This window comes from Myxocyprinus asiaticus, chromosome 30, assembly GCF_019703515.2.
Source record: "Myxocyprinus asiaticus isolate MX2 ecotype Aquarium Trade chromosome 30, UBuf_Myxa_2, whole genome shotgun sequence".
In the NCBI taxonomy this organism is placed as follows: Eukaryota; Metazoa; Chordata; class Actinopteri; order Cypriniformes; family Catostomidae; genus Myxocyprinus; species Myxocyprinus asiaticus.
In genome coordinates this window covers 10509753-10530999 of record NC_059373.1, presented here as the reverse complement: position 1 = coordinate 10530999, position 21247 = coordinate 10509753, and the positions used below count along the sequence as shown (strand labels likewise).

Below are 21247 nucleotides of genomic sequence, written 5' to 3'. Positions count from 1 at the left end.
ATATATATAAATCACTGTGTCTTAGTATATTTAATAAATAATTTATAATATATAACTAATAAATCTTAAATAAGTGGTTATGTAATAAATTAGATAATACTGTATTGTTAATGTAATGCAAATATTTAATCTATAGATCAGGCTTAGAGATATTTCTAAGTAATGACTTAGTAAAAACATAATCTGTTTTAATATTATGGTCTGCCATAGGTGTCTGGAAGACAACAACGGACCAGGAGAGACAGGTGTACATTTGTTTTAGAGATTAACTGAGATCATGAAGGATTACAAAGAAATGGACATTAGTGATTAAGACATGGAATAAGCAAGAAATTCTCAGAAAATTTTAATCTCGCCAAGAAACCAGACCAGGTGAGAGACGGCAAAAACAAAGAGAAGAACAAGATTGTTTTTGATTGCACGAGTTAAGATTTCATCTCTGTGCTGAGCTAAAAAACAATAACAAATGGCACATTTTTGTGTCTATTGATGGATTTTCAGTCTCATCTCCGTTGACTTTCTGGGCACTCAGAGAAAATATTTTGAAAGCGCAACAAATTCTTTAGTTGTGGACTAAAGTGATATCCTTAACATTTTTTACACCTTTTCCATACACTGGAAAAAATTATATAAAACAGACTTTTTTTTTTTGGAGAAATTTTAAGTTAAATCAAAGTGGTGCCAAAGTTCCAACCTGCAGTGGTAAGTTCATTGCATGTTTTTGTCCGATATCATCTGAATTACTGATGAAGAAAACGGAGTTGAAATGACAGAAATGATTGTGATAATTTAAATTAATGTTGTTTGCCCTATAACAACATTGTAAAATGAAAAGATGTTTACAGTGTACTTCACATTGACATCAAAAAAAAATTATGTTTTCAGTCCCTCGCATCTGTCTCATTTTCTTCCTTTTCTCTCTATTTTTAAATCCTCTGTTCATCTCAAACAGTTCCACTGACTTTTGCTTGTTTGCATCTCCAGTTTCTGCTCGTTTCCTCTGCTCATATAAACTCCTCTCTTGACATTTGACATCGGCTCCCTAGTTTAGTAATCTGAATTTCCCATACACAACTGCCCACATCTTGAACTCCCTTTCCCTCTCCTCATCTCTGTTAAACTCAACCATACACAGAGCTTCCTTTTAAATACTTATTTTAGTGCCCGAGTTGTCCTTTTCTCTCTTCTCTCCAGTATCAGGTTTTACAGCATCCTTTCACCATGTTGGAGAGCATGTCTCGGAGGAATCGCTCCTTGCTGTCTCTCTCACTGACCTCTCTGGCCCTGGCGCTCTCTGTGCTGGCCTTCTGCACCTCGTACTGGTGCGAGGGCACGCACAAAGTGGTCAAACCTCTCTGTTTGTCGCCTGTCAAAATGAAGAACTGTGGACAGAACAACAGCCAGCCTTACACAAGTGGTAAGGAGTGTGCCTCCATTACTTAATGGTGGATAGTTAAAACTTCAATGGATAGCTCATATTAAATCACCCTCATGTCTTTACAAACATTACAAGAGAAAGAAGTCACACAGGTTTGTAATGAGTACATTTTAAAATTTTAAGTAAAATCAAAGTTTATTGCACTTTTTCAACCACTTTAAATGTAACTGATGATGAAAGACCAGACTAGAGTATTAGAGTACTACCCAAGCACTTTATCTGAAACTCGTCATATCAAGCTGTTATAAACATCGATGCACTGGATGTATTGCATGTTAACTAGGCTTGGGATCGATGCCTTTTTCACACATCAATAATCAGACAAATTTATTGATGATTATTGATCTATATTTGTTTCTGATATAAATAGGGCTACTCATTGCACAAAAGTCTTTGTTTCTTCATACATATTTCTCAACATAACGTTAGTAAAGTAGTAATTAGGCTTCATGCTAATACTACTACTGTTGTTGATGTTAAAACTCGTGTTCCATTATAAGATTCCCATGTCTGTCTTGCTCCTTATCAAACCCTTAGTTTTATGTCCCTTTACAATAAGTTACTAAAATCCTCTCACCACTATACCTGACTCCTGATGCTCAGAACACTTTCACTCACTCTCTGACCTGGTGCCTTGTGATTATAATAGCATTGTCTATGTATTAATATGCAGGGTTGGGAGGGTTACTTTTGAAATGTATTCCACTACAGATTACAGAATACATGCTGTAAAATGTAATTTGTAACGTATTTCGTTAGATTACTCAAGGTCAGTAAAGTATTCTAAATACTTTGGATTACTTCTTCAGCACTGGTAGATTTTTTCACTTGTTTTGGCTATAAAAACTCTGCCAGTACAGTAAGACAAAATACACATGTTAAAAATACATTCTCTGAAAAACCTAAATATCTTATGCAGTGTTGTTTCTAAAACAAGATAAATCTAATTGATCTTGTTTTAAAGTTTTTTAGATATTTCTACAGGAATCAATAAAAAAAATGATTATCAAGAATAAGATTTTTGCCCTTATATTAAAGGTCTTACTAGAAAAAAAGAAATTATGATCCAATAATGAATTTTCTTGATAAAAAAAATATGATCATGTCTGGTAACATGCATGTAAAATGGCTAGAAATAGCATTTTAGCTTAGCGTAAAGCTGACAGTTTACACAAGGTTTATTTCTATTTCTTCTACTCCAAAGTTACTTCAAACTTACTTCTCTGTCTGCTCGTATGAATGTAACACATCATAAGAAAGTGTTTCACCGCTGTTCAAATGCACTTTGGATCACATCATTTATATGTATAAATGTTTTCCATCTGAAAGGACTAAATATTAAATGAAACAAATGACAATAAAACGCAAAGTAATCTCTTCAGTAATCAAAATAATTTTGAATGTAACTGTATTCTTATTACCAATGATTTAAATTGTAACTGTAGTGGAATACAGTTACTTATATTTAGTATTTTAAATATGTAATCCTGTTACATGTATTCCGTTACTCCCCAACACTGTTAATATGCTTAATAGGCTACACAGCTCATGTAAGATATTTTATATAACTACAGTACCTATTTTTTATTTCTAAACTAAAATTAATTTTAATTTTACTTAAAACATGCTTTACCTGCAAACACAAAGTTGTACATTACTTCCTCACCTGGCAAATGATTTTGAGGAAAGATACTTTCCTCGAGACACAGTGTGCACTGTGCAGTATCTTTTGCTATATATTTTCATCGCATGATTCATCACCTGCTTGCTTGCTGGTGTTTTGAAACCAGCTTTTCAAAGAAACACTCCCTTTAGCAGCCTCCATCCGTTCTTTCTCTTTCTATCTCATCTTCTTTTTTGTGAGAGTGTGGTACTATAAACAGTGTGCAACACACAATTTGAACATATAGCCTACAATATGCACAGCATAATGTGATGCCTTATATGCAGACCTGGTGTTATTTAACATTATGCAGTTAAATTCCAAGGTTACTTAAGTGTTATTATCACTGTTATAAACTGTATATACATAAACAAACAATACAAATTAAACAATTCAGCAGAGAGTGCTTTACTATTCATCATGTCTTAATCACTTTGATGCTGTGGATAAAAAGCATCTGCAAAATGAATATTTGCAAATATCATTTCTTTCTCTAGAGGGGTACCTCAGCCCAGCAGGGCAAAGGGGCAGTGGCTTGGGCCACCATGTGCATGTCCCTGTCACCAACTATAAACTTAGCTACACAATTTATTAGCTCTTGGCCTGAGGTGAATCAATTGATAATTTTGTATTAGGGTTCGAAGCTTTCACAATTGTAGGTTGTACCTGTTTACTGTCTTTCTCTGCAAATACCTGCCATTCGCCATGATATATGTTCAAATGGGATGTTATATTGTTTGTGTTCTTGGAATTGTTTTTACACACTATTTTGATTTATCCAGGTATTGGCCAGCTCCATCAACCCTGAATCCGAAATGACTCCAAACTTAGCTTCTTTTGCCCTTTTCCCAAAACTCTCCCATTTGATTATCTGACATAACATTACCCACAACGAAACACCATGCGAAACATCAGTTGCACAAATGTAAAGGTATACGATAGCTTCAATAGCTTAGTATTAAGTACAGTATATGTTATATCTCATCCTTGTGGTCTCCCAAAGCTAGAGACTTGAAGAAAAGTGGGCATTTTCCAATCAGTGGCCGTTTTCAAACCAGGATGAGTGTATTTCAACCGCTTTACACGATTTGCCTACTACAGTATATTGAGATGCCCTACTTTCATTGGATAGTTCAGAAATGCCCATCCTGGATTGTCTGTAATTTTCGGCATATGGGTCTTTGCATACCACACTTAATAACTGTGCCAAAGAATGCAGTCTCTTGTGTTTGCACAGATAATAAACAGATGATAAAGTATTGTTTTATAAAACTCCAACTCATAACCACAGTAAAAACTGCCATATGCTGCTGGGAATAACCTACTGCACTTTCAATCTGTAAATATTAGAGATTACAGGCCAGTACTTGCTGTAGCATAATCTTCCACGTCAAACCAATGCAGATTTAATATACCATTTTAACCTCTCATACTAAGATGAGGGAGCTTTTGACTAAATCTACAGATTTCCATATAGACTGGTGTCAAGGTTATTTAGGATTCAGAATGAGAGGATTTCCACCAGATTAGGTGAACATTACAGTAAATTACAAGATGAAAAGGGAACTTTGATCTAGAACAGCATGGCATACATGGCGTTACCTTATTTGCCACCTTAAATAAAAGCGGGCAAAATTAATTATTTGTGAATTTTCCCCTCAGAGTCACAGCATACTTCTACTTGCAAGGAAAAACGACAAGCATTCAACCTGCCTTGCACTCCAAAACACAGAATAGGTTTGAAGCCTTTAATCAGTCTCTTATAATTTATCCTGTTAAATTCTGTCCCTTTCTACAGAGGGCCCTACATCAGACCCTAAGAAACTAGACTCCAATGTTACCATGTCCCCAAAGCAGAAGGAGGAACTGGCCCATATGAGAGCCAAGAAGCTGGCAAATGCTGTCCACTACATCTGGGAGACGGGAGAGGACAAATACATGCAGCGCTACTTTCACACTGGATTCTGGCTGTCCTGTGAGAAACACAGTGATGGCTCTGGTAAGGACCAATGTTTCTGCACATTACTGTGCTCCTTATCGAAAACTAAAATGAACACTGAATTAAAACATTTTCGTTAACTGAAAAGAATAAGTGAAAATAACATTTGCAAAAACTGAAACTGAACTTACCAAAAATTCATATAGTTAGTCTTTTTTTGGTACACGTTGTTAAATTTGAAATCTTTACATCCCACATTTATACTTCATACTCCAAATAAATAAATAAATAAATAAATAATATAAAATAAAAACCAATCACTGAATCTAGATTACACTGAAAAAAAAAAAAAAAAAAAAAAAAAAAACTAAATTGAATGGAAAACTGTAAAGAAATGTAAAAAAAAAAAAAACTAAATAACATTTTCTAAACAATAACCCTGCTTCTGCATTCCAGTTGCTGATATATATAATTTTTCAATTTCAGTGATGATCCGTTTTATATAAAGCAATATTAAGGAAGGTCAAGAAAAAAACTGTGATGCTATAACTATAACATGGCTTGCAAAACATGTCCAACTCCTTTTCTACTGAAAAAACCTTTTGGTCCCTTGGCTTTTAATATTTATTTAGTTTTATTTATTTTTTTCACATCCTATTCCAGTTTATGGAATACAATTCCAGAACTGAGTAATTAGTAAAAAAATAAATAAAAAAAACTACAACTCAGGGACAGCAAAAAAATTGCAAAAAAGTTATAACATTTTTCTCACTGTTTTTAAATGTGATGATAGATAGATAGATAGATAGATAGATAGATAGATAGATAGATAGATAGATAGATAGATAGAGGATGGACGGACAGACGGATGTGTGATTTTTTTCACTCATTTTCCAGGTGAGAAATGTCGAAACTTCATTGAGCTGACCCCTGGAGAAACACAAGGTGAGATTATTTATTTATGTATTTATTTATTTGAGCTATACAATAAAACAACTACGAATCATGTGTCTTATTTGTGTGCCTCACTGTTTTATATCCTTTAGGAGTTCTGTGGCTTTCAGTGATATCTGAGTTTGCATACATCAGTTTACTGGCACTGGGTTTCCTACTCATGTGGGTGGAATTGTTGCTGCTGTGTCTGAATAAGGAAATGTACGCACTCAAGATCAATGCTTTTGCTGCCATCTGCACCGTCCTCTCTGGTGAGTCTTTGAGAGCTGTTCTGAGAGAGAGAATCTTAAATAATCTGATTTTGACAGAGACAAACAGGGATAACAATCTTTAATGGCTCCTTTTTTAGGTATGATGGGAATGGTGGCACATATGATGTATACAACAGTATTCCAGATGACTGTCAGCATTGGGCCCAAAGACTGGAGACCTCAGACTTGGGACTACGGCTGGTCATTTGCGTGAGATTTTCTTTGCCTTTTGTCATCTTTTTTGTTCTGCTCTTCCTCTACTCTTCCGTACTCTATTTCTATGCACTTATATTTCCATTTAATAACATAACTGCAAATACTGTGACCCCTAAAATAATTTTTGGATACCTAAGCTACACTTTGAAATGCATAAATATACAGCACATTATCAAACCAGGTGGAATTTATTTGAAAGAAACTTACTTTTGCACAAGTAGCATATCCACAAAAATGGGACCACTTAGTAAGAAGTAATTGCAAACAAAGAAAGACTAGTGAAGTTAGTGAAGTTTGCTATCTAATGCAATGAAATTCATACATTTTTAAGTGTGGCTAACATATCCAACTCATTTTTTGGGCCACTGTATACACTAAAACATTACTAGTAAGATTTATTTAATTTTAATTTCACAAGTTTTTGCACATGCTTATTCGAAGTAAATTTTAGTGGTATCAGATTAAGTAGATATATACTTAATTTTATGAAATAATATTGATTAGCTTTGAAAAATATGTAAAATTTACTTTTTTTATTTGCCAGTGAAATTTACACAAATTAGCAAAGAAATATGACAACATTTTCTGCTTTAGGATTAATGCATGATGATGCACTGTAAAAATAATAAATAATAATCATAAATAATATTTAAGTATAAGCTTAAACATACATTTGTACATATTTGAACTAAAAACAAAGGTAGAATTTATTTATTATTTTCAATTTCATGCTTTAACTTATTCAATGCAGAAAGTAATTAATCATTTCTGCTATATTAATTTCACCACACAGTGTATAATGAAATGGTTGTTTGGTCACATTGCATGCAAGTTAAATAAGATTAGTGTAAAATGAATCATTTGACCCCTAATTTCAGACGTAATCACCGTTGGTACTCCTTTCACAGTATGGCATGGGTCTCCTTTAGTTGTTGCATGGCAGCAGCTGTATTCACCCTGAACTCTTACACCAAAACCCTGATTGAGATGAAGCACCGTGCCCGAATCCGTCTTGAGGAGGCTCGCACCGCCAGCCATGCTCCACCTTACGATGAGGTCATCATGGCTGGTGGCGGGAGCCTCTACTCCGTCAGCCGACTGGTTCAGCACTGCCAGAAGGGGACACTCATGGACACCACGTGGCCCCCCAAAGAGAACATACCTGGTGGGTCTTTGGTGGGGATGGCGAATCCGCATGGACTGGTACTGGTGTCGGGATGTGGAACGGAGGGATGTGAGGACTGCGAGAGGGAAATGGATGAAATGGAACATGCTATAGAGAGGGAAGAGGGTGAAGATGAAATGTTCTGAGAAGGAGTGGAAAGAAAGAACTGCATTTAAGAGGACAAAAGAGAATGCCAAATGATGATATGAGAGGGAGTATTGGAGAGAAAAAAACATTTACTTTTATACATTTGGCAAAGGTTTTTTGTCCAATGTGACTTACTGTCCATTTTAAAGTATACATTTGACCACTTTGTGTGTTCCTTCAGAATGGAACTCATGACCTTGGCATTGTTATCACCATGCTCTAACAGCTGAGCTAAAATGAACCAGAAATAGAAAGGATTAACAATGGGTAAATTCCAAACGGCATTTTTGAACTCTTGAAGGGCGCTGTGAGAGGGGACGCCCCTCAAAGGGTCATTCCAAATGATTCACTGAGACAGATTAAATAGTTGGAAAAGTCTTTTAGTTTGCAATGATAATTTCAGGTTAATTTCAAAACTGCGAGTTGGTACACTTTTGTGTGAACTTATTATTTGATGCCACTGGTAAAATGATGAGATTTTACATTAGATTCTTAAAGAAACTTGGCAGTTATATTCCTGCAGGGGAAAAAAACAGCATGGGATATTGGTGTACAGGTGTCCCCGCCAGGGATTTTAAGAAGCTTAACCAGTAAAACGTACTTGGTCAGCCAGCTTCACATGGAAACATGACAATTACTGGTTCACCAGCTAGACCAACACCAAACCAGCATAAACCAGCCAGGAAAAAAACATGGAACTTTAAGCAGGTCTGAGCTGGTCTTTTCAGCAGGGATGTTACGAATGAGACAATGCTATGTAATTTAGTCGCACTACTTTATTAAATATGACAAACTCTGCAAATTCTTTTTATGGTAGATTTTTTTGTGCATGGTCAAATATGGTATTATGGGTTTTCCCAAAATGTTTTAATAAAAAATAAATGCTCTAAATGCAACTGCAACATTTTATTTATTTACTTATGTATCTATTTACTTATTTGTTATTTGTCAGGCATCTTGCTCTCTTAGTTGATCAAAAATTTAGAGAATGAATGAATGAATAAACAAAAAGATATTAACTAAAGTAGTGTTTACATTGCATATATCATTAATACATTTTTGCTCACTGTTACCTCTTTATGAATTGCTACATCAGCGCAAGTAAAGATCATTGGTAACACTTTACAGTAAGGTTCTTTTCATGAACATCAGTTAATGCATAATCATGAACTAACAATGAACAATATTTGTACAGCATTTTTAAAATATATAATTCAATTTTTCTTTGTTTGTTCATGATAGTTCATAATGCATTAGCTAATGTTAACATTGAAAAAGGTATAGTGTTGAAATTAACATTAAGATTAAGTGCTGTAAAAGTACTGTTCATTGTTAATTCTTGTTAACAAATGCAGTTGACTACTGTTAATGAACACAACCTTATAGTAAAATGTTGCCAGATTATTTTATAATTCTACAAATTCTAGCACATCTCTTATGGCATTAACTAGAAGTTTGGTTTTTTTACCTTGTGTCTTACTGTTTACATTCCATCAAACATACTTTAATTAAACGAAAAGACTGACAGACAGAGAGAGAGACAGATAGCTACAAGAATTATGAGAAGTTTTGTACATTGATTGGGTTTTTCCATGTGGCACATTTGGATGACAACTGGCTCTTATTCTTCACCGTTATTTGATGAGAGCACAGAGCATAAAATATGACATAATGTGAGTACAGAGCATGAAGGAGTGATGGAAAGATTACAACAAACAGAGGAATTTCAGCAGCTTTAGACAGATGCTTCAAAAGCAGGATAGAAGATTATGTGAATAATCCTCTCAGTAAGAGACACAGATCAAGTGAGAGATGGAGAGCATTACAAACAGTAAGAAGAAAGTACAAACAATAGATGATAGATATTTTATCTTCTTAATAAAAGCTCAGTTGATGCATGATCAGGTAGCAATAAGATAACATGAGAAATGAAAACATATTAATTTGTCATGATGTGAAGTGGGGTAGTAGATTTATTTGTCCTTTTTTTTCCCATTTTGAAATAGAATACTTTCAAACCCTGGATGGCAAATGAATATTCAAACCAATAACTAACTGAAAATAATCTAAAAAAACAAAACAAAAAAAAACAAAAAAAAAGATCATTGTGATAAGACATCTTTACACAACTGTTATGCAATATGAACATCAAGCAAAATTCTACAATATGCAATTTTATGCGTGTTTGGGTGAAATTAACACCATACAATGACACAGTTTCTTAATGTGAATCATTTATATGACAGAACAATCAAAAGAAGGATAAACACAAATTCCAAATTAAATAAACATGAATAATAGAGAGGTTAATCAAATAATTGAAACGTGCTGGGAGCTTCATGTTAACTGGACACAAAAGCAGCATATCAACTGGACAAACTGAACTAGAATAATGAGGTGTGTAGACAAATAAACTGAATTTACACTATGTCTCATAGGGTAGAGTAGGTAGTATATGGGTTTGACTAGTTCAATAATATCACTTAAGCACTTTACACTCAAAAAAAATATTTTAGCCTATTTTTAAGATTTACGCATTTCAATTTCATAACAAAATTCCATCAAATTTAGTTGTGTATTGTTTAATCATTTTGAAATAATTTTTTCTTTTTATTAAAGATTACTCGATTATGAAATTGAAATACATAAATCTTAAAATTATTATTATTGTTATTGAGTGTAGATATGAAACCAGTGCTGCATTTTAAGTCTCACTTTTAAGGGTGCACTGTGGTCAAATACCACACAGACTTCTGGCACCAAGTTGTACTATTTTAACAGCACATTAAAACAATGATTTACGTAACTTCATCTTTTTCATATTATTTCAGGTTATTTGAAAGTTACTTATCCCTTAACTTGCATGCTATGTATTATTACAATGTCTATTTTTAAAAACACATATCTATTATTGTGTTACTCTACTGTTAAACTTGCAGAAGACATCTTATTCAGCCTTGTAACAATGGTTACGCACAAATTAAGAATGGTGAAAACTTCCACAATTCATTTACAATTAATGTACACATCCATGAAATCAGGCATGACGGAATTGCCATTTTAATCATGATGATTTTGTCAGCTCATTTATGGTCACACTGAATTAGCCGTAATGCAGCCTCATTTGATGATATGCTTTCAATGAACTCCCCCTCTGCAATTCGTTCTGCATGTGTGAGAAAAAATTGCTTTGTTAATGTAGTCTGTGTGATAATACGATGTAAAAATAATTGTATTACTTAATATTTGTTTTACTTCTTTTCCAGTAAAATATATAAACACTCTTAAAACAAGATAAATTTACATAAGAAGCAACATTGCATAAGATACTACATAAGACTTATTTTAGCAACTGAGTTTATGTTTCCTTCCCAATTGGCAGTTACCCCATTTTTCTTATATTCAGCATAATTCAGTAAGGTTTATGCTAAAAACAAGAAGAACAAAAAATTGCCAAAGGGGTAATAAAATAAAATAAACAAAGTTAGGTCCAGTTATCTTACACAATTTTGCTTGTCAAGTACATATATCTTAAATGTTTACTGTATATATTGAAGAAAAAAAAATACTGCTTGAGAAACATTTTACCCTAAACTATCCCAACTAAGTTCTCTTACCATTGTCCTTTTTTCCAAAGATGGCCCAGAGCTTCTCTGCTCTCTTCTCCGGTGTGTTCTCATCACTGGGCAGCTCTGCATGCTTTTCTTTGGGTATGAGTTTGAAAATGGCCTGATGGGAAATCAGAGAGAGCTGGCTCAATCACATGTTCATTTAACGCATACAGTATAAATACATTTATCTATGGCTATATAACCATATATGGCTAAAAAGCTTTAGTGATTCCTTGAATAAAGTGAAAGGACGTGGTGTCAAACTGGTGTCATCAAATGGCAGATTGAAAAAATAGGAACCTGATAAATAAATCTCAACCTTTTGAGTTTTCATAAATATTATACACATAAAAACCACCAAAGAAAAGAGTGTTACTTTCAATGACATATGCAGGAAAACATAACTGACAGCTGTATTACATATTGTTTTCTAAGTCAATCAATGAAAATCTGGAAAATACATTTTGATAAAGAGATTATTGTCAGTTACACCAGTGTAATTGCATTCAGAAAGTATTGCATTACATTAGATAACAACCTGTTATTTGCATCCCTCATACTAACAGACATAGACATGCAGATTCTTCTGCAGCACATCTGTCAAGTCAGACCTTTTCTTAAAGAGACAGTTCACCCCAAAATGAAAAATCTGTCATCATTTACTCACCCTCTTGTTTTGCCAAACCCCTGTGACATTCTTTCTTCGATGGAACACAAAAAGAGATGTCAGGCAGAATGTTAGCCTCAGTCACATACGCTTTCATTGCATCTTTTTCCATAGAAAGAAACTGAATGGTGGCCGAGGCTAACAGTCTAACATTACCTGGGATTTTGTGTTCCACGAAAGAAAGAAATTCATATGAGTTTGGAAAAAACACAAGTGTAAGTAAATGAATACAGAATGCTATGGTTGCTATACTTGCTTGTTGTTTTTATTTAAAATATTTTATTGTGGTGACATTGTTTTTGCCCATTACATGGCCCTACTCTTTGGATAACATCCCATGACGCACAAGACTTATTTTCTTCTGTAATCCACGCTGAGCTCAGTTTTAAAGCATTCTGTTTGGGCTATGTGCTAAATTTATCTCACCTCACATCCCTTCAAGTTCCCTTTCTGTTTAGCCTGAGTGCTATATATGTCTTACTCCTCCCTTAAAGCTTAACTTGTTTCATTGGCCTAGGTAATTTGTTTACTCTGACAAATTTGTTGATTCGGATCACCCAAATATAAATAAGGTTGCCTAAAAATAGAAAAAAGAAAAAGGAAAAACTGAAATAGTGCCAGCCAGCATATTAGGCTCTATGCCAGACTCTTACTTAAGAGCTTTGGCAGGATAAGGAGGACAACAGTGGGATAAACACAAGGGCTATTCTAACCTAAAACATAGGTCTGCATGATTTCAACTTACAGAATAGTTCAATAGTGTCATCCAGTACATTTACATGCATTTTAAAAGTTCGATTTCAGTCAGACTCAAACGATAATTTTTTCTTGATGGTTTTTTCAATTGTCATGTAAAAGCATTAGTATGATTAAAAAGTTTTACCGGTCAATGTTCTGCAAAGTCAGACTAACAGAATAACATATAATGCGACTGTAGCTTTGTCTAGTTCATTCAACAGCATTTATAGCATAATATTGATTACCAAAAAATTATAATAATAATGATGATAATTTTTGACTCATCCTTCCTTTTCTTAAAAAAAAAGAGCAAAAAACAAGGTTACAGTAAGGCACTTACAATGGAAGTGATTGGGGCCAATTTTTGGAGGGTTTAAAGTCAGAAATGTGAAGCTTATAATTTTAAAAAAGCATTTACATTAATTCTTCTGTTAAAACTTGTGTATTATTTGAGCTGTAAAGTTGTTGAAATGGGGTTTTAGGGTTTATGCTGTTATCATGGGAACAAAGTTGTAAAATTGGTTATAACTTTACACAGAAAAGGTTAGTAAGTAATTTTATCATTCTAAAATCATATTAACACTCATATTGTTTACGTCTTGTGGTTATACTTGTGAAACAGCAAGTAGTTTAACATTTACGGATAGGTCCCATTCACTTCTTGTGCCTCACTTTAACCCAGACTTGTTTTTTCTTCTTTTGTTTTTATTTTATGAAGGAACAGGTTGAACTGCATTTTTGGGTTTATCAACATTGTGCTACAAATGCTGTTAATTGCACTTAAAGGTGCACTCAGTACTTTTTTGAAGTATGTCAAAGTATGGCTTACGCTGACACTTAGTGGCCTGGATGCTGCATCATTCAAACGCAGTAGTTTTCAGTTGCCAATGTCATTGTAGAAATTCACTATGCACAGTAAACCAGGATTAATTTAATCTATGAGTGAAAGTGTCCAATAACAGGGCAGTTACAAAGATGAAGCGAGTAGTATTCAGCTGGTCATGTGATGCTAACTTGGCTGCCCCCATGAGGGAGCCCCCGCCCCATGTGGAATAAAACAGCTTTTATAATGCTACTGATATGACTGAACTTTTCATCTCACATGAGTGGTCATGATTTTATACTTGTGTTTCAAAATTACTATTCATTTCTTTAGGAGTAAAACTTTTTAAATGAGGAAATAAATTACTGACTGCACCTTTATCTAGTATTGAACCAGGAATATTGCATTTATTGGACCACAATTGGCCTCGGCCTTGTGCATGTGCATGCTCTGAATGACACAGATGTCATTTCAACACTACTAAAACTGCCTAAAGAAAGTTTTGACATGGGGTTTGTTTTCATGGGGCCTGGGACGACATTTTTAGAAGTGCCCTGAGGAGTAAACTATACCCTGATCCTCCCCCATATTAAAACTAATACCACAAATTGATGTTTATTATCAATTTCTTTCACACATCATTGTATGACTTGGGCCTGAAACTCTACACAAGAATATTAAGCTCAATTTAATTTGTTGTTGCGTTCTGAAATGTGTCCAAATGCAATACATAAAGCAAGGCAAGTACAAGCTGCTGTTAAAGTTAGTCAAACTGCCAAATGCCTTTTCCAAATGGCAGTTTTGCAATGTATTGGCCAAGCATGTGCGCCTGCATTTGCGTGCTTCTGGCCTTAGTTGACTCCCCTTGTCACAGAACGTTATATTACACAGTAGTTTATTCTTAATAGTTATAGTTTGACTTTGTTTTCAGATGGTTTAACATAAATAAGGGATATTATTTAGCTGTTCATTTATCTAAATTGTAACATCTCTGTACAACATCAGACCCTTGAGAGTCCATTTCTGAGAAGAAGGCTTAACAGTTGACATGTCATCGAATCCCTCTGCAGCCATGGTCTTAAATCCTGATTGCACATTGAGGAGCTTATCTCTCTCACAGTACCTACCACTGAATCCTTCTCCCTCTCTCTGCAATGGTTCCTTATAGGGAATGGGTTTAAGTGTGATGTCACTCTGTACTTCCCATCACTGATCTTAGGTCAAGTTTGATGTTAAATGATCTTTATGGTTTATCATCACTGCCAAAAACAGTGCCTGTCCTACCCCATTTGGCACCCTAGGTGAGACCCTCCAGTACCCCCACCCACAATGTGTATAAACCCAAACTAGCAAAACATGAATTATAACAATATTGGGAAGAAATATGCAAGTGCATGTTATGGCTTCTTAAGTAGGCATCATAAATGGGTATCACTATATATAGGAATAACTTTAATGTAAAGTGCACATAAACCAAGTCAAGTGGTCTAAGATGTAAAAAAAAAAAAAAAAAAAAGGCACACTGCCCTAAAGATCTATACATATTGTACAGTGTATTTCACAGCAGGCACATTTATAGGCTTTCATCATTACTGGGGAGTCTGGGGCCCATCAAGTACACAATCTTTTGTACTATGATGTTGTATTCATTTCTGGTGAACGCATTCATTTCTGGTGATTTTAGGAGCATCATTTGAACATTTTCTTTAGTAGCCTATATATATTGTGTAGCATTAATAAATAGACTAAAAACATATTTTCACCTTTTCACATTACACAGCACAAGATGAAGTTTATCAAAGTTACCTTTCTCAAATGTCTGCTGTAGCAGTATCATGGTACAATGAAGGCTACTCCAAAAAACATGGTATTGGTTTGTTTTTGGTACTTTTAAGTGCTTTCATGCAATGTAAGTGTTTTGAGACACTTTTATTTAGAAAGTATCTTTATCTGCAGTAGATAATCATTCACAGGCTGCACTCGCACATGATCTTCATCACTGGCAAACAATTGAATGCAGCTGCAGGTTTTGTTTCAATGAATTGTAAGTAAATATTCACTTCATTCAGTGTTGTCTTCTAAAGCATCCCGTTACTGTTTTACTACGTGACAAAGAGCTTCAAATGACTCAGCCTGCAAGTTAGACAAATTAATTGAGAAGAACCGACTCAAAAGACTAATTAATTCACGCATCAGGCATCACTTCGATTCATGAGCCCCGTGTTGTGAGTCTATTGCCGTGTCCACAATGGCATACTATCCATACTACTCTAACTGGTTTTTTTGGGTTTTTTTTGCAAACACAGGTATAACAGAAACAGTAAGAGTAGTATGGTAGTATGGCATTTAGTACATGGTCTATTTGTTCCGTGGGGGGGCGCCACAACACGTCATCGGAACACACAGGAAGCATTTTGTTCGACACAGTTTGAACACATGTTTATTGGCTCGGTAGATCGGCGCCCCCGAAGCGATGCCGCCCTAGGTGCTCGCCTATGTTGCCTAATGGTTTGACCAGCCCTGGCCAAAAAGTCCTGCCTCTGAGTCTGAGACACATTCAATTAATCAGTCTTGGCCTTACAGGACATGAGTTTTGAATGGTGTCGCACTACCAGAGAAACCTGTCATCTGAAACCACTGCATGCAAACCTAAGAGATTAAGTGCCAGACAACAGCTTCTTATTTCTCTAGCTTGGGAAACATTGTTAAGAATTATTTATCTTATTTTATTCACAAAGGGTTCCAATTTTAACTGGCCCTTTAAATTATCTTCAAAATGATTTTTATTTTTTTATTTTATTATTACAGGAAGTCCGTTTCATAAAAGCAGTTCACAATTTCTCATCTTTCTTTTCAATTTCCAACACTCTTATTTCTCTTATCAGTGTGCTTATCATCTATTCATTTTTTATGTGTGCATTGGTGATTTTGAATGGAATAGCCTGTTCTTTCTACCCAAACTTTACAAAAATGGTGCTAATATAGATGTGAAATTATAACTAAAAGGATAGCTAACAGATTAATGTTGGCCTCAGTCACCATTCACTTTCATTGTATTTTTTTATTTATTTTTACCCATAGTGAATCTCCTTTTGTGTTCCACTGAGGAAAGAAAGACATATCAGTTTGGAACAACATGAGATTGAGTAAATAAATGAGTAAATGTATGAATTAAATTTTTTTGGGTGAACTACCGCTTTAAAGGTAAGGTTTTGCATCTCCAAACGGAATTGAACAAAAAATAATGACTGTTCCCATAGCCAGATCTCTGGAATCTCCACATATGGCTCCTGGACGGGACGCGGAGGACCAAGCAGGCCTTCCGCCAGCAGTGGTAAACACGATCACTCAGGCCAGAGCCCCCTCCACGAGGCGGCTGTATGCTTTGAAGTGGCATCTCTTCGCGAATTGGGGTTCTTCCCACGGGGAAGATGTGCAGTCGGGTCTGTGTTTTCCTTTCTACAAGAGGGACTGGAGAGACGGCTGTCTCCCTCTACCCTGAAGGTGTACGTGGCTGCTATTGCAGCATTTCACGATACACTGGATGGGAGACCCTCTCGACAGCACGACCTGATCACCAGGTTCCTCAAAGGTGCGAGGAGATTGAATCCCTCTAGACCGTGCCTGATTCCCTCTTGGGATCTCTCTGTGGTCCTACCTGCCTTACAGAGAGCCCCCTTTGAGCCCCTGGAGCAGGCCGAGCTCAGCACTTTGTCCCTGAAGACGGCCCTCCTGGTGGCACTCACTTCTATCAAGAGGGTGGGGGACCTGCAGGCATTCTCTGTCACCAGTGAATGCCTGGAGTTCAGGCCGGCACACTCTCACGTGATCTTGAGACCCCGGCCCAGTTACGTGCCCAAAGTTCCTGCCACTCCCTTCTGGGATCAGGTGGTGAACCTGCAAGTGCTCCCTTCAGAGGAGGAAGACCCAGCCTTGTCGTTGCTGTGTCCAGTTCACACCCTGTGCATCTATCTGAACCGCACGCAGAGCTTTAGATGCTCGGAGCAACTCTTTGTCTACTTTGGAGGGCAACAGAAGGGGAAAGCTGTCTCCAAACAGAGGTTGTCCATTGGACTGAGGATGCCATTTCTCTGGCTTACCCATCACAAGACCTGCCGTGCCTTTTTGGAGTCCGGGGGCACTCCACCAGTGGTGTTGCATCCTCTTGGGCACTGGCGAGGGGCGCCTCTCTAGCAGACATATGCAGAGCAGTGGGTTGGACTACACTCAATACCTTTGCAAGGTTCTACAACCTGCGCATAGAAACGGTTTCAACCCGAGTGTTATGGGGTATCAACAGGTAGGCCGGGCAGCCAGTCGAGTGTATCGCTTGCACTGCGCCTTTCCCCTCTTGAGGTGATAATGTGCTCTATCTTGTCCACAACAGTTCCCCATAACTGGTGAACACTGGACGCCTCTCTAATTCCTTAAGCACTATTCGGTGGCGAACTCGGCGGAGGAGTGACGCCGCCAGGCCCAGTACTCGTGGTATGCCCATTTTCAGGTGAGCCCGTGTACTTGGGCTCAGTGCTCCATACGTGGTGATTCCTCCCTCGGTAATCCCGTATGATGCATTTCCACTGTTCGGTTTCCCCTCAGGTGAACCCTGCGTCTCCCCTCCTCAGAGCTCTGCTCTGCCTCGGCCACTGTTACTGTGTACCCTCTCCGTAGATAGGGTCCGCCCCAGTGGCATCATTCCATATGTGAACCTCCCCGTCAGTAAGTCCATGTGAGGTATTCTCCACATGTTAACCTCCCTCTGGTAGGATGTGGTCTCCGTAGTCTTCTCCCTCCTAGAGAGGGAAGAGAACTTCCCCAGCGCTATTCTAGCAGGTGCTCGGCGGGAAATTACCAAAAATCAGGAAAGACCACCGCCTGTAGCTTCCTCGGTTTATTGCCTCCTCCCACCCTTGTTGGGACCTGGGAGATGCCTTACCTAACTCGCTGGAAGGTCACGAAATGGTCGAGGGCTCGCTGCAAGGCACGCAGCAGCCTGCCCATGTCCGCTCCTCCATAACTCATGACACGGTTCAGCACCTGCGGCGTTTCATATAGGAAACCCTAGTGTCACTACATCGACACAACGTCGAGTGAGTGACAGACAGGGAACATCTTGGTTACTGGCGTAACCTCTGTTCCCTGATGGAGGGAACAAGACGTTGTGTCCCTCCTGCTGTGGCGCTGAACCAACTGCTGACATGGCCGGGACTCTCCCTCAGCTCCTCAGCACAACTCTGAATGAGTGGTGCTCGCCATCTCCTTTTATACCCATATGTCCGGGGCGGAGAGTGGCATGCAAATTCCACTCGCCAATTTTCGTTGGCCTTTTCTGAATAAGGTGATTGGGGCTCTCAAGAGCGAACCCCTAGTGTCACTACATCGACACAATGTCTTGTTCCCTCCATCAGGGAACAGAGGTTACACCAGTAACCAAGACATTTTCAAACAGGTTTCCCAAGCAGAAGTCACCCAAAACAGAATCCCGCCCCTCACACCATTGGTTGAGTCAGTGTTACTCTGTTGCACCAGTCGGGATGCTCAAACTAGCAATTTTGCTTCTCAAGTAAATAAACTTTGCTTCAAATGTGTTTAGATGTTTTACTGGGAGAAAAAAGGAAAGTAACTGTTCTTTTATGTATTCTCTTATTCATTCTCTTACCTGGCAGAGTTCGCACACTTCAGATTTTGTGATGTAGCCGTTTTTGTCTACATCAAACAGAGAGAAGGCCCACTCCAGCTTCAGGGCCATCTTCCCTGAGGAGGTCATGTGAAGAGCAACAATGTACTCCTTAAAGTCTAATGTTCCATCATCATTGGTGTCGAAGGAGCGGAAAACGTGTTGGGCATAGGTCTTGGCATCGCTGTCAGGGAAGAATCGACTGTAGATCTCCTCGAACTGATTTAGTGTAATGCGACCTGAAGGACACTGCTTCTGGAAGTTCTCATACCACTGTGTGATCTCGGCTTCAGAGAACTTGGTGTTCACCTTTAGATCATTAAGGATCTCTCTGGAAACCACTCCACTCTGTGAGTTTCCCATGGCCTTTTGGGGAAGTCAAAGAAATTTTGACAACAACAGAGGTTCAAAATTTGTCCTTGGTAAGGATCAGATGGGTTGTTAGTCTCTCAGGGTGTCCCAAGCTCAGGGTGTCCAGACAAAACTGTAAAATAACATTGCAAACTTGCGAAGATGAATGATTGAATGAATTAATTAAAATATTTATACATTTTTTAAGCGAATGAGCAAATCCACAATCCATTCACTGTTAACAGATGAAATCAAATTGAAAAAAATCATTGTAAGTGAAAGAACGATTTCTTTTTAAGGAATTACTAAAATTTAATAATTCTGGAGTTGGCCACAGAGGGTAGAGGGGGGAATCTCACAAGATCTGTCAATGTCATATTTCACCCCAAAAATGAGAATTTATCAGCTTTATAGTCAGAAAATGAATAATACAATGCAAATATAAAAAATTTAATCATTTTCTTTATGAAAAATATAATTTCATGTTTTTTTATGTTTATTTTGGGATGAAATGTGTCATTTTAATATGTAATTAAAAGATCTCATCTTGATTTATTTATTACATTTTACTTGAATGTTAAATCTTCACAGTTTGAACATGAGTCATGCCATGGCAGAATGATTTTAGTAGTATTAAATGCCTCACGTTTAGTGCAATTTAGTGTGGCAGTCAGTTGCTCTATATCACCCTCTGCTAAAAAATCTGTGTCAGTGTTTCTAAAACAAAAAAAAATTATAATAATAATGAAAAATTTCACTGGAAAGGGATGGACTGTGACTAAATTAAACCACTCCTCTCCTGCCTGCATAGTAGAAGGGTAAAAAAAAAAAAAAAGACTGCAATTTTATCATTCCTTTTCCAACATTTTTGCTGGAACTGAAAATTGTAAATGATATTAAACATGGTTGCACACATTTCTGTGTACATAGATGACATTCATTTTTTTTCACCCAGATATGAAAATTCTGTCATCATTTACTTACCCTCATGTTCTTGATAGTTTAATAATAAACGTGAGGGTGAATAAATGATTTTTTTTTTTTTTTTTTGTGAACTATTCCTAAAACTACAAGATTTCTGTGACTTTAAAGGCCTGTGGTTATGATTCTTAAGTAATAAAATATTGTAGTGTCCCAATAAACAGTAGAGTAAACTTAATTTTTAATTAAAACTTGACTAAAGGTTTAGTCTTTAACTGTAACTTCTTTTCAAACCATCATTTGATTATGACAAAGCTCATAAATATAAATAAAGTAATAAATATAAGAAACTAATAAAAGCACACTTTTGACTAGGTTATTTTGACTGGCCATTGACTGGTACACCTTGATAAATGAATGTCAATAAATGCAACCCAGCCAAGAATATACAAAGAACATAAATCTGATGTGTTAAATCACATGGCCAGATGTGTAAATATCAAAAACATTCTTACCTATAGTTGTTGCCCAATGGAGCAAGCATCAAGGTGCAAGTAATCATGGCAGAGTGTGGAAGAGTAATGAGCTAGTGTTGAAGGAGGTGGCTACCTCTCCATACTGGGTTAAGTCAATTACACAAGATTTTAGAAGGCTCAGCCATAAGAGATTTACATTTTGTAATGTAC

At 36.7% G+C, this 21247-nt stretch overlaps 2 protein-coding genes across 2 annotated transcripts; one reads left to right on the top strand and one right to left on the bottom strand.

The window, feature by feature from the left end:
• The first annotated feature begins 640 nt into the window (after positions 1-640).
• On the top strand, positions 641-7794 carry LOC127421532 (germ cell-specific gene 1-like protein). The gene is made up of 7 exons (XM_051664640.1): positions 641-702; positions 1195-1417; positions 4900-5100; positions 5938-5985; positions 6087-6245; positions 6344-6455; positions 7370-7794. The coding sequence occupies exons 2-7, from the start codon at positions 1222-1224 to the stop codon at positions 7770-7772; spliced, it is 1119 nt and encodes a 372-aa protein (XP_051520600.1). The 5' UTR covers positions 641-702; positions 1195-1221; the 3' UTR covers positions 7773-7794.
• Positions 7795-9719: 1925 nt separating this feature from the next.
• On the bottom strand, positions 9720-21194 carry LOC127421546 (visinin-like). Its single transcript, XM_051664664.1, has 4 exons — positions 21077-21194; positions 19272-19773; positions 11391-11502; positions 9720-10939 (listed from the first exon to the last, which is right to left on the bottom strand). Exons 2-4 carry the CDS (start codon positions 19650-19652, stop codon positions 10857-10859), a joined length of 576 nt encoding a protein of 191 aa, XP_051520624.1. The 5' UTR covers positions 19653-19773; positions 21077-21194; the 3' UTR covers positions 9720-10856.
• Positions 21195-21247: the final 53 nt, after the last annotated feature.

Excerpts from the sequence above, each read along its gene's own strand:
- LOC127421532 (XM_051664640.1), top strand. The coding sequence starts at position 1,222 with ATGTTGGAGAGCATGTCTCGGAGGAATCGCTCCTTGCTGTCTCTCTCA. Across the intron at positions 1,418-4,899 it reads CAGCCAGCCTTACACAAGTG|AGGGCCCTACATCAGACCCT; the intron begins GTAAGGAGTGTG and ends CCCTTTCTACAG. Across the intron at positions 5,986-6,086 it reads GACCCCTGGAGAAACACAAG|GAGTTCTGTGGCTTTCAGTG; the intron begins GTGAGATTATTT and ends TATATCCTTTAG.
- LOC127421546 (XM_051664664.1), bottom strand. The coding sequence starts at position 19,652 with ATGGGAAACTCACAGAGTGGAGTGGTTTCCAGAGAGATCCTTAATGAT. Across the intron at positions 11,503-19,271 it reads AAGTGTGCGAACTCTGCCAG|GCCATTTTCAAACTCATACC; the intron begins GTAAGAGAATGA and ends ATTTCCCATCAG. Across the intron at positions 10,940-11,390 it reads CTTTGGAAAAAAGGACAATG|AACGAATTGCAGAGGGGGAG; the intron begins GTAAGAGAACTT and ends TCACACATGCAG.